The 14,255-nt window shown below is 36.1% G+C and overlaps 2 protein-coding genes and 1 long non-coding RNA gene across 3 annotated transcripts; 1 reads left to right on the forward strand and 2 right to left on the reverse strand.

Annotated features, from left to right (window-relative positions):
* Positions 1-15: 15 nt before the first annotated feature.
* On the reverse strand, positions 16-9,630 carry LOC134669807 (uncharacterized). The gene is made up of 3 exons (XR_010098984.1): positions 9,529-9,630; positions 9,034-9,081; positions 16-142 (listed from the first exon to the last, which is right to left on the reverse strand). It is a non-coding gene; the product is annotated as an uncharacterized LOC134669807 (long non-coding RNA).
* A 616-nt stretch (positions 9,631-10,246) lies between these two features.
* Positions 10,247-11,538, forward strand: LOC134670281 (KRR1 small subunit processome component homolog). Its single transcript, XM_063528026.1, has one exon. The coding sequence runs from the start codon at positions 10,346-10,348 to the stop codon at positions 11,387-11,389; it is 1,044 nt and encodes a 347-aa protein (XP_063384096.1). The 5' UTR covers positions 10,247-10,345; the 3' UTR covers positions 11,390-11,538.
* On the reverse strand, positions 11,531-13,968 carry LOC134670280 (serine--tRNA ligase, mitochondrial). Its single transcript, XM_063528025.1, has 4 exons — positions 13,297-13,968; positions 12,851-13,038; positions 12,228-12,395; positions 11,531-11,857 (listed from the first exon to the last, which is right to left on the reverse strand). The coding sequence occupies exons 1-4, from the start codon at positions 13,891-13,893 to the stop codon at positions 11,542-11,544; spliced, it is 1,269 nt and encodes a 422-aa protein (XP_063384095.1). The 5' UTR covers positions 13,894-13,968; the 3' UTR covers positions 11,531-11,541.
* Between the last annotated feature and the right edge of the window lie 287 nt (positions 13,969-14,255).

Genomic DNA, 14,255 nt, shown 5'->3' on the forward strand with positions numbered 1-14,255 from the left:
TTACCGTTCTTCCCTCGGGCTGCGCCACTACCCCGGCCGCGGCCACCGCGCGCCGCACTAGCTCCTCGACCCCTGCCGTCGTGCGATCTTTGCCGCCATGGGCGTCTATTGCCGTTGCCCCCGCGGCCTTGTCGGGAAGGACCTAGACAGTTAATAGTCACATTAATATGAAGATAGTTTTCCATTCTTTGGAATCGGTGTGCAACTATAGTGTTATATATGTCTGTCTGTCTGACTGCGGAACTTATGACATTATAGGAATTACACATACAAAGTTACCCAATCTCTTAAATGTTCCAGTGTAGTACCTTTAATTTTCAGTACCTACATGCGAACATTAATGTAGTAGGTACAATTATGTAGGTGTATACCTATACCTATGTACACCATTTATATATCTAACATAATTTCAGTTAAATACCACGAGACAAAGTAAGTAAGTACTTACATCAATACTTGGTAATCAATAAGTTATCAATGAATTTAGTAAGGTACATACCACATTTAAATCGTTATTATGTACTATAATAATATTAATTTTATAATTATTATTATCAATATCATTATAATTTAGGTCATTTGGTACCCGATTGTGTTGAGATATACTAGTACTTACTAAGTATGTACTGTAGTCCGACCCCGAGTGGTGCGACAGTATTTCGCCCGCGAGATAGACTATTCATCTTTTTCTCACTGTATTATTAATTAGAGAGAAAGTACTTAGTAGGAGGGAGGTAGTCTATCTTGCGGGCGATATACTGTTGCGTCACTCCTGTGCTAGGCATACTGTACTGCTAATATTCAACATATTCACTGCTGGAGGGGGTAAGAAGCCCCCATGCAAAGTGTTTAATTAAGAATTACTCTCATTGCTGCAGCGAAAGTGTCAATTATAATGCAGCCAAGTTGTTAACTTAAGTTACACACCAACATTTATATGTTCATACAAACTGGTTATTAACAGTTAATGTGTAGGTGACTAACGAGACTATAGCATAGCCAAATGTGTCGTCCCGTGTTTTGTATATGTACCTACAACCTACAGTCACCTGCAATAATATTATGTTACTCTTCGAAGGCCGCAAAAATATGTGACATACTCTTATGGCTCTGCAAAACAGGTCATGTCAGATATTTTCGCTGCCTACATTGTGTAACATATTATTGCAGGTGACTGTACTTACCTATGTAAATAAAAAACATAACCCTTCTTTCGGCAGTCGAGTAAAGAGGGACTTAGGGCGGATGTCAGTCACGCCACTATATTGTCTGTTGAACTATAGTACATTGTAGGAGAGGACGGAAAACCGCTAAAAGATGGACGAGTGAGTTCGAGGGCCGACACGTTAGTGGAGGCCCTCGAATAATACGAGTCCATCTTTAGCGTTTCCGGCCGAGGCATTACATAGTGCTTTTCACGACTACTGCGAGGAAATAAGAAAACATTTGCATAACTATAAGTACTAGCCCGCGATTTCTCTGGTAGCAAATTACTAGCCACTGCATGTACTGTCTCTTGAATTTCGGTAGGCGTCAGCTTAAGAATATCATTTTCTTCACTAGAAGAACTCATTTTTATAGCGAGCGTATAGATACGCGTTTCTTATATTTTTTAGTCAAACACAAAATACACTATCCAATTCAGTAAGTATTTTCAGATCCCGCCTTTTTTACTTTTTTTACCACTTTTAAGAGGCGTTTTTCTGTTATTTGCTTCAAACCGACTCTAAAATTAGAAGCGTTTTTGCTAAAAAAACCACAAACAGCTACAAAAGTCAAAAACGCCTTAAGCGTGAACTGAATGGATAATTGTTAAAAAAAAATGAAGTGAATGGTTTTGTCATTTCTTTTTTTTTTAAACAAGAAATTGGTTCTATAAATAACCTAATTTTATTTTTGAAGGAAAAAGTTGCGCAAAAAAGACCTTTTATTGTTTTTTTTATGTTTTAAATGATACTCATTGCTGTAGCGAACTGTCACCAATGACAGATGATGATAACAATGAAACATTGTAGTAGTGGTCCCATATAACCATTCCAGTCGCAGAATCATCAAAGTGGTAACTAAATGTCAGATGTGTCGTAACAGAGTCCACACAATGTGTCTAGAATTGTTTCGAAACAAAGTGTCGTCGCCGTGTGTACACTTTTCCGTAACAAGGTGTCGACACATTTGTGTGCACTTTGCGTGCGGTTTGCGACTAAATCTGACAGCAAATTTGTGACAGCAAATGTCAATATAAAATACCTCTTGAAAACCAAGGTTTGTCAAACTACTATTAGTGTCTCGTGTGCTCGTAAGTAATTCTAGTAAGTCATCATGGGCGATGCAAATGATAATGATCGACCAAAACCATATAAACACCCAACACCCGTCAACCTTTTACAGAAAAGTTTTTAAAGAAATGGAATAAGCTACTTAGGTCAGCCAACGAATGCTCAAAAAAGTTGTAGAGGGAAATGCTCGGAACACAATTTTTGACTCTGTAACTTGGTTTGGACAAGTTAGGAGGTGAACATATCAAAAGTCCCCGGCCGTAGCCCTTGAGCGGGGGGAAGAGAGGGGGCTTTGAATGTCCCATTTTCCGGTTTTTCGATTATATCTCGGAAACTATGCATCTTAGCGACATGGCCACTTATACAAAATGAAAGTTAATTTAATTTGTTACAAGTTTATTCAGTCAATTTTTTCGATATGTTGAATAGTTTTTGAGATATCCGCTCTTGAAAGTTTATTTAGGGCTCTCAATTTTATCTTGATATATCTACATCAGTGAAGGTGCTAGGCCGTGTATCGTATCGTTTTCGTATAAATCTGGGTTGCTGAATCCATTTAAGGTATCACATTGAAACCATTCCACAAAATTAAAAAAATCTTTTTAGGGTTCCGTACCTCAAAAGCAAAAAACGGAATCCTTATAGGATCACTCGTGCGTCTGTATGTCTGTCTGTCTGAATACACAAAATAGTTCTTTACCTATAGATGACAGGAAAACCTATTAGAAATGTGCAGTCAAGCGCGAGTCGGACTTAATGTACGAACCCTTAATACGCGAGTCCGACTCGCACTTGGTCGGTTTTTTTTAAACTCCTCTTGACGCTTAACCGCTGAACCGATTTCGTTGAAATTTGGTATAGAAATAGTTTGCATCCCGGAACAGGACATAGGATAGATCTTATAACCAAAATCATCTTTTGAAGGTGTGAAAAGTGGCGTGGAAATTTGTACGGGAAATCAATAACCGCTGAACCGATTTATATGAAATTTGGGATGGTCTACATCTTTGATTTAGTTAAAAATGATAAAAAAACATGACTTCAAACCTAAACTTAAACAGTTAACTTCAAGAAGTCAATTCTGATTTCCCCCCTACACCTCATTTCACACCTTTAAAGGATGATTTTTGAGATAACTTATTATGTCCTGTCTCGGGACTCAAAATATATGTGTACGAAATTTAAATTAAAACTGTTCAGCAGTTTAAGCGTGAAGAGGAGTTTAAAAGAAAGTAAGTTTATATGTTTTTACTTTGGAATGGTGTCAATGTGATATCATAACTAAATTTGGTACTGCGAATTTATACGAAAACGATACCAAACATGGCCTCGTAGCTTTACTGTTGTAGAAGTCAAAATAAAATTGAGAGCCCTAAATTCTTATTACTTGACCAAACTTGTGTAGAAGGAAAAGGAAAAATAAAAGTCTTCGGCAGGAATATAAGACACAAATATAATTCTTTTTTGCGTTACTATTTCAATTATCAAATATAAACATACCTTGATTATATTATTCTAGTGAGATCCTCACAGATAAACAAAAACATTTACTTAAAAAATTACAAGGTCCAAATGTCACGGAACTTGTGAGAGTAATACGTGAAAAATAAAAACTTTTATGACAAAAAAATCTGGACACAATTTAAGAAGCATCCAATTGCGTCGAGGAATCATCTGTATTTTTGCTTGTTTCATTACCTCCTCGCTTCTTTTTTTGTCCTTTGTATTCTGTAGCAATTTGTTAGATCTGAAAATAAAGATAACTTGCGTCGTCACGGATTTCGATTTATAGATTTTAGGGAGTGCAGAATTCGAAAACGATGATCATTTTATAATCCAAGATGGCCGCTACGTATTTTGTCATAAAAGTCGTCATGAATATCGTTTTATAGGTTTTAGGAAGTGCCGATTTCGAAAATGATGACCAGTTTGGAATCCAAGATGTGTGCCGTGCACTTTGTCATAAAAGTCGTCATGGATATCGTTTTATAGGTTTTAGGGAGTGCAGAATTCGAAAATGATGACCATTTTGGATTCCAAGATGTCTGCCGTGCACTTTGTCATATAAGCCGTCATAGATGTTGATTTATAGGTGTTAGGAAGAGCAGATTCGAGAGATCGAAAATGATGACCATGACCAACAAAACGACATCCCTGTCGACTTTTAACATAGTGCATGGCCGCCATCTTTGATTCCCAAATAGTTATTATTTTCGAAATCTGCGCTCCCTAAAACCTATAAAACGACAGCCATGACGACTTTAATGACATACTGCATGGCCGCCATTTTGGATTCCAAAATGGTCATCATTTTCGAAATCAGGGCCCCCTAAAACCTATAAAACGACACCCATGACAACTTTTATGACATAGTGCATGGCCGCCATCTTGGAATCCAAATTGGTCATCGTTTTCGAAATCTGCGCCCCTTAAAACCTATAAAACGACACCCATGACGACTTTTATGACATAGTGCATGGCCACCATTTTGGAATCCAAAATGGTCATCATTTTCTAAATCTGCGCCCCCCAAAACCTATAAAACGACACCCATGACGACTTTTATTACATAGTGCATGGCCGCCATTTTGGATTTCAAAATGGTCATCATTTTCTAAATCGGGGCCCCCTAAAACCTATAAAACGACATCCATGACGACTTTTATGACATAGTGCATGACCGCCATTTTGGATTCCAAAATGGTCATCATTTTCAAAATTGGGGCCCCCTAAAACGTATAAAACGACATCCATGACGACTTTTATGACACAGTGCATGGCCGCCATTTTGGATTCCAAAATGGCGGCCATGCACTATGTTATAAAAGTCGTCATGGATGTCGTTTTATAGGTTTTACGGGGCCCCACTTTCGAAAATGATGACCATTTTGGAATCCAGAATGGCGGCCATGCACTATGTCATGAAAGTTAACATGGGTGTCGTTTTATAGGTTTTGGGGGGCGCAGATTTCGAAAACGATAACCATTTTCGAAATCGGCACTCCCTAAAACCTATAAATAGACACCCATCTCGACTTTTATGACAAAGTGTTTGGCTACCATCTGCATGCAAGACATTTCTATTATTTTTACGTACAAAAATGGCCCCCTGTCAACTTCCAACCGAGATTTAATCGATAATTTATTCGATTAATGTTCAGATTAATTCAATTTCAATCTATGTTAGGTCGACTAAACTAATCGTGATTAAAATTTGAGGATTAACTTTTTTTATTCCATTAATTAGTCGAATAAACAGTTAATCTATTAAGTCCCATCTCTGACCACGTCATTTTTACACTTTGAGAATATCTGAAAACAAATGAACACAAGGAGCCATTTTGCAAATCCAGTAACTTTGTTATTACTTTTGACAGCGCGTGTCATGTGTCTACACAGAGTCGACACAAAGTCGAAACATTTGCGACTACTTTGTGACTGCAATATTTCTCAGCCTTAAACCATATTTATACATCATAATTAACAAGTTTCGTAGTATGTAAAGCGTTATTTCTGTTATTTAAGTATAGTATACGCATCGAAGTACTAAAAATGCATCAAATAATATATTTATGAACACAAGCACTGAGAAGTAAACAATTTCATTTCCGGCTAAACTAAAACAATGTGGTGGCGCGTTGATTATATTACACTTAGTTTATCAAATCACTCGAGCAGTTTAATTCCCCATTATAATTTAAGTCCTATTGTAATATAAATGCAAACAATATATAATTACGTCTTGTAATCCGTTTTAGAGATGGCGTATTAATGTCACTTATTTTTATTTAACTATTTTCCCATCTGACAGTTTCCATTTGACAGGAACAAAATGAACGAATGAACGAATGATTTTGGCATAAAGTAGTCGCAAACCCGAAACAATGTGTGCACACGGCGACCACACTTTATGTCACTTTGTGTCATGTGTCGACCCTTCCCCATTTCTGGTAACTGTGTCGACACGGCGACGACTCTGCGACTGGAATTGTGACCGAAACAGACGGTGTCGACACAAGATGTGTCTACACCGCGTCGTAACGGCGACTGGAAATGGTTGTATGGGGTGGTTCAGGTGCTACAGCTATTGCCTACTTTCCAGCTTGGTTTTAGACCATCTATTGCTACATTTCCGAACAGTGGCGTGAAAAATGTTTTTCACACCACCTATTCGGAAATGAGCTTTTTCTTCCCTGCTAGGAGGGATCAAAGTGGCACTTTTCCTCCCTGCTAGGAGGGATCAAAGTAACACTTTTCTATTCAAGCACACTAGGGGTCATCCATTAATTACGTCACGCGAATTTCTAGGTTTTTTGACCCCTCCCCCCCTCCTTGTCACACTTGGTCACATTTGGCAAACCCCTCCCCCCTAGTGTGACGTCACATTTTTTCTACGAAATCGCCAAATCGAATTAAGTAAATACCTAAGTATTATTAATATTTTATCAAAATATTTTTGACGATATAAATATTAGTAATTTTATAACCCAAAACTGCTTAGGAAAGAAAATTAAACGATTAAAACCGATTCTCGTTATAAAAATTTGTTATTTAAATGTACAGCGAATAAAATAATTTATATAAATAAATTTTCGGTTACTGATGAAGTTAAAGTGACGTCACAAAGTTTGTGTCTCCCCCCTCCCCCATGTCACAATATGTCACATTTTCTTGACCCCCTCCCTCCCCCTAAACGTGTGATGTAATTAATGGATGACCCCCTATTTTTAATTTATTGTACATTATTTTTTTAGCTTAAATAATCTGTTTAAGCATCAGATTGTGTCAACACTAAGAATTCTTTATTTTCCTCATAGTTGATGTGAAAAGCAGTATGTGTCACAGTATCAAAATTATTTCGTCTTGGGCTAATAACACTTGAATCCCTCATTACGCTCAGGATTCTACTTTAGAATCCATCGCTTCATTCAGGATTCAATGTACGCCCTTGACGGAAATATATCATTTTGATCCCTTGTAACACAAACTACTATTATCTGTGCAACAATGTATGGTTATAATTAATAACTTTGTTACTATTTGTAGGTATTACGCGACAGACAATTTGTAAACCCTATTGCAATGATAATAAGGTTCACCGAAGGTCAAATAATAGTTGGCTGGTTCAACATTGTGACAAGGAAACATAAACGTTAACATTGTTAGGTTTTCGCAGTAATGGTCACGTAGATAAAATATGTCTCGTTTAAAAACATTAATTCATTTATTTTCATGTTTACTCCACTAAGTACAAACAAGAAGACCGGATACAGATAGGTAGAGTTAGACCAAGAAAAGTATGCAGCGATTTTGATAGCCTACGCAGTGCAAGTGCAACGGAACCCTTATAGGATCACTCGTGTTTCTGTCTGTCCGTCTGCCACAGCCTATTTTTTCCGAAATTAATGGACCAATTAAGTTGAAATTTGGTACATATATGTAAGTTTGTAACCCGAAGACGGACATGTAACGTAAACAAATGAATTTTAAATATGGAGGCCACTTTTGGGGGGTAAAAGAGAAAATTAAAAAATAAAGTTTTTTTAACTATAACGTGTTACTTACATATCAAATGAAAGAGCTCATTGTGAGAATCTCAAATATATTTTTTTTATAATTTTAGGATAAAAATAGTTCTTTACCTATCCAGATGACAGGAAAACCTATTAGAAATATGCAGTCAAGCGTGAGTCGGACTTACTTAGTTTTTGATCTGACCCCTACGGGTTTTTTTAAAGGCAATTCACTCGCGTTTCACATATAAAAAAACATTGTTAAAAATTGGGTGATGTACGGAACCCTTGGAACGCGAGTCCGACTCGCACTTGGCCGATTTTATTTTTAGTAATTAAGTAGTAAGTAAGTAATCATTTATTGTCAGATTGTGCAATGTCAGTATACAGATGTTACAATATTATTTGATTCGAGAGTGTCACAATCAACCGGTTTACGGTATACAATATCCTTATTCCTAAAATACATATAGTACAATTCAAATAACCTTAAGATTAATCTAAAAAAATGTCTATTGTACAAAATACATATAAAAAAAACTATTCAACCCTACAATCAACAAAGTATAAAGCAACATTATTGTATATTACCTACTAGCTATATTATTCATAACTATGTCAATTCAATATTATTATAATTTACATTGTTATTAAGGTTAATATTCATTAAATAGGTATCATTCACATGTCAAGCGTTAGAATTGTTCTATTTTGAGAAAAAAATCATTGATATTGTAAAAACATTCAGTACCTAATAATACATGTATGTATGGAGTGCCTTCCAAATTTATATTTATATACTTATTTTAAACTTATTATTACCTAGTGGCTTAATAAATTATAACTCGACTAAAATGGTGGTAACATACGGGCAGACAGGTGGACAGACAGACAAGACGAGTTAGCGTTCCGTTTTTGCCATTTTGCCTACGGAACCCTAAAAAGGGGTTGTACCTACCATTTAAAATTTTATTATAGGTAGGTTTACCTATGAAACCTTTTAACATATGAAATATGTGTTCGTATACATAAGTGTGGCATGACTGGTATGATTCCAAATCTATAGACCAAATAGTATAGGCTTTGTTTAGTTATCGTTTAGTTTAGGTACTTTGGGTACACAATTACAACTCAGCAGGTAAACCAAAAACAACATTTGTCATTCTTGAATGTAATTTAGCACATAAGCACCGAGATAAATGTATTAAATTGATGATTGGTGTATAAAATAAAAAAGAAATTACCTGGTCCGCCAAAGTCGCTCATTTCTGTGCGGCTTTTGTGAATCTGATCTGCAAATATAAAGCACAAATAGTACCAGGTTAAGATAAAAATAAAACTGTAATGTACACCAAAAATTACGTAGAGGTATAATTATATTTCTATATCAGCAGATTCAATGAGAAAACACGAAATAAAGTCTAAAAATCCAATTGTTTACTGTGTGGAACGCAAATTCAACCAAGAGGGAAAACTTTCCTATTCTTTTAAACCGCGGTCCGCGGTCCAGATAAGCTCAATATAGCTCAACTAATTTTGATAAACATTGATGTGAAAAGTAGGTATACGCAGGCGAAATAACGATCTACCTAGATTTGGTATGTACATTTTTCGTTCCAGGTTAGACTTAAGCAAGGTTCATTGTTTGATTAAGGGAGAGACCGTAACTTAAAAAAACCTATGCTATATTTTATTGGGTGAAACTCTCCATAACTATTAACGTGAAGTTAAGTACTTACCTAATAAACAAAGCAAAATCCAACAAACTTAACGATCACGCCCTCTTCATGCAAATCACAATATATTTCTGTCAGTCTTGACACAATGTAACCGGTCACCGGGTGCTTCATAGGGCTTCAGCACAAAAATAATCTAGACACGCACGGACATATGATTGGTATAAATTGTGCTAAAACTCTCCGTCTGGCAGATGATTGGTTGGAAAGTCTTTGGTTGCGTAACTTCCAGCTGCAATTACTCATTAGACTGGATTCCCCGAATACTCTACTTCAAGAATGTGACCAACCTAAATTAAATTTATTTCTGATTAAGCATTATGACTGTAATGCAGAAATATTTAATGTTTCTTGTTAGAATTTGGTCCTTTGGTTAGTCTTAATCGGTCAGTTTTTCTATGTTCTCTTTATTATGCCAGTTAAAATGTGTACTTTTATATAATTATTACACGCACGTCTGTCGAAAATCTTTTGTCTGGTAACATTAGATTTTATAGACTATGATAACTTAAGTTTTTGTTTAATTGTCTTATGTATTTAATTATATTAATAAAACTACTGACGAAAAAAGACCGATTTTGAAAAACATAATTAATTATCACAATCTTAATTTTTTTTGGAAACGTTGAAGACGCGTAGTTTTTTGCGTTGTGTTGGTTGGCATGGTATTTTGACAGTGCGTTTCGTTGAGTGACAGACGTCAGTCTATCCCTCGTGTGTATGTGTCAATGCTCGATGTAGTGCTTTGCTATTTTTTTATTATTTTTTTGTGCTCTACACAGTACTTTTGATCCAGAATACAACAGAATAAATATTAAGCATGCAAGAATCTGACAACGAGATAGCGGACACGGGGCCCGTCGATAATGCATGGGCTATGAAAATACCTAAGTTCACCCCAGAGGATAACCCTCATGGTCTGTTAGAAGAAAGTAAATTTGCAACCTTATTCCCTAAATATCGTGAACAGTACCTGAAAGAATGTTGGCCTCTCGTGCAGAAAGTGTTAAAGGAACATCACATTGTCGCCGAATTGGATCTTATCGAAGGTAGCATTATTGTTAAAACTACGAGAAAGACTTGGGACCCCTATATAATAATAAAAGCTAGAGATTTAATGAAACTAATGTCTCGAAGCGTCCCGTTTGAACAGGCAGTCAGGGTTCTAGAGGATGAAATAGGATGTGATATTATTAAAATAAACTCATTCGTGCGAAAGAAGGAAACCTTTTTGAAGAGACGGCAGCGATTGATAGGACCAAATGGAGTGACTCTCAAGTCTATCGAACTACTGACCGAGTGTTACGTACTTGTTCAAGGCAATACTGTGTCCGCTGTTGGCCCATACAAAGGTTTAGTTCAGGTCCGACGCATAGTAGAGGATACCATGAAAAATATCCACCCAATGTATAACATAAAAAGTTTAATGATTAAGAGAGAATTAATGAAAGATCCTAGACTAAAAAATGAAAGCTGGGACAGATTCCTGCCAACATTTAAAAGCAAAAATGTGCCAAGGAAACAGCCTAAAAAGAAAGTTCAGAAGAAACCTTACACTCCGTTCCCACCACCTCAAGCAGAGAGCAAAATTGACAAGGAGCTGGCGACTGGAGAGTACTTCCTCAAGGATGAACAGAAGAAGGCTAAGAAGAGGCATGCCAGAGAGGAGAAACAAGAACAAAATAAGCGGGCCCGTGCGGAGCAGCGGCAGAAGGACTTCATTCCACCGGAGGAGAAATCTGTTGCTCCCTCTACATCCACAGAGTCTACAGTTGATATCCAACAGTTTAAGGCTAAAATGAAAAAGTTCTCTAAACAGCATAAAGGACTGAAAAAATCTAAGGCAAAGGAAGATGGGCAATAGGATAAAGTGAAAGTGGAAAGTGTTTTCACTGTATTTTCTAGAGAAACATTTGAAAGTTTACTAACTTGTCGAATTCAGATGACCGAAGAAATCTAATGTTAAGAAAAGATAATTGTTGGATAGATTAATAATACAACTGTATAAAAATATTTTTATTTTGTTTTCTTTGTCAACTTTAAATCTGGTATTGCACTATTCTTTGTTATATATTTCTTTCCATTCATAAAAGGCTGAAGAGTTTCAGGGATGAAAATTTTGCCTTTTGGGTCTTGGTGTGTTTCAAGTAAAGTGATCAGCATCCTTGGTATTGCACATGCTGTCCCGTTCAATGTGTGCACATAGTGTGTTTTGCCATTGTGTTTGTATCTGATGTGAAGTCTTCTTGATTGGTAATCTGTACAGTTGCTGCAACTTGAAACTTCTCCATAATTGCCTCGACCTGGCATCCAGGCTTCAATGTCATATTTTCTGGAAAAAATTAACTTCATTTATATTAACACCATCACAACCAATAATTATTATGTTCATTTAACAAATCTATAGCACAAGTATGCCAATATTAACTTCAGGAAAATTTAGTAAAAAAAGCAAAGAGATAGTTGGCAAGACAGTTACTTACATTTAAAGTAACTGATTAAATATTTTACCTATTAACTTAATTCTCTTTGCCTATTATAACACATCAAATTAAATGTTCTTAATTTGGCCATAAGTTTTTTATTTTGCTTAACACATACACTGCCAAGAACATCCTAGGTTGTTTTGTATTGTAAAATTTGGAAATGGGGCACTTGGCACTGAAAGTGTTAAAAATGTATAGCCATGTTGTTTCACAAACCTGTAAGCAGGAGCTCCCAACTCATGTGGTGGCATGTCTAACACTTTCATGTGGAATCCCAGGGGTACAAACATTTGTTCCTGCACAGTCCTGATGTATTCAAGCATCTCCTCTGACTGCTGCGGTGTGGTAACAGCAAACATTTCCACTTTGGTAAACTGGTGCACTCTAATAGAAAAAAATAAAGAGTATAACTTACTTATCTATTTCTTTACAAATAAATATTTCAACACATTCCTTAATACAGAAAGGCTTAACATTTTTTGGCATTAGAAAAAAGATAAACAGTTAAATAGTTTAGGATTTTTTTATTTTGACTTGCTGTGTGAGCTGTGCACCAAGCAGTAGGAGATATCTTTGAAATATTTTTTCTAGTCTATGCTTTATGTGACTTAGGATTATGCCGCATATATGTGTAGTATACAAAATGTGTATGTGTATGGATAGTATAAAAAACGCTTGAAAACATCAATTTTTTTACAACATTAGCTTGTTAGAATCATCATGTTTTACTATTAGCTCTCAAAAAAAATAGTAAGCATAATATCAATGTAACCCCATAAAAACAGGTTGTCTTCAGTAATTTTATGATTCATCTAACCAAATAATAATTGTAGATGTACCTATACACTCCCCGCTCATCTATGATGCTGGAAGTCTCAGCCCGGAAACATCGGCTCACGGCTGCCAGCTTCAGAGGAAGGTCTGTGCTGGAATGGACGGAGTTCATAAGCAGTCCTGCCAGTGACATTTCTGCAGTGCCTGACAGATATAAGTCTGGGCCATGATGGATTGGATCTAAGGAGTATATCTGCAAGTTCAAAATAAGTAAATCATGATGTTACCAATAACAAAGTGACATAAAAAACATAATTGTATTGTTTGTGAGGTATGTATCTATGGGCCTTAGTTGCCTGATAATTGATAATAAATGATATTTGATCCGATTTTTTTTTTGATTTGATAATTCATATACATATTCACTTTGTTATTGTGTAATGGTATTAATCATGTTTTAATTTTATTTATTTTAAATTAATATGGATTAATCATAGTACAAATAACATACCTGTGTCCTATCACTATTTATTGTCATGCCACAGCTTTCCAAAACATTCTTTGGTAAGATATCAGGAACAGAAACTAGTTTAAAATTCTCCTTCACCAAGTATGATACTGCATATTTGATCAATGCTTCCTCTAATTCAGCTAGTTCACCGAGGAAATAATAACTCTTGTGTCCACAAGTTTGACCTAACTTATCTGTCCTCATAAGGTTCATGAGGCGTGTAATTTCACTGAATTCAAGTGGCGTGTGCTTTCCAAAGTCACGCTTTTTATTGAGCTCATGTACTAATATAGGGTCGTCTTTATATCCTTGAACTGAGGGGTGAGTTTTGTTTGGCAATTTACTAAGCTCCCTATACAACTCCTGTTTTAGAGCATCGTGAGCTTCATCGGCCACATTTATAATTTTCAGGCGATTATAAATATCTAACACGCGATCTAAATTTCCAACACCTTTTCTTGAAGTTATGTTTCGCTTAACCTCGGAGGAGTTGCTTACATCACAGTAGTATCCTAGATCGATATCTGGCTGGGTCATGGAAGAACATAGTCTACTGTAGTTGGATCGGCACAGCGAGATTATTTTACGTCTAATCATTGTATATAAATTATACAACAAATTGGAAATTTAATAACAAATCCATGAACTATTCAAAGATTTCAAAGTCCTCAGTTTTCGGCATCGGCTGTCAATGCCAAATGTCTCAGCTGTCAATCAAACTTCGGCGGAGCGTTCGAAAATTATATTACGTCCTTAGATTTTCAAGTATGTTTTTATTTTGGTTTCTATACACTTATTATAAGTGACTTATATACTGCAATTACTGCGTCGCACAAATTTTGGCAAAAAGTAAAATATTGTAGCCCGCTCCACACTCGTGCGCGAATCGCGGCGCAAAGCCGCGAACGCGAGTCTGGAGTCGATTTCGCATATCAGCGAACTAGACTCCACACTCGCGT

Source organism: Cydia fagiglandana, chromosome 13 (assembly GCF_963556715.1).
Source record: "Cydia fagiglandana chromosome 13, ilCydFagi1.1, whole genome shotgun sequence".
Classification (NCBI taxonomy): domain Eukaryota; kingdom Metazoa; phylum Arthropoda; class Insecta; order Lepidoptera; family Tortricidae; genus Cydia; species Cydia fagiglandana.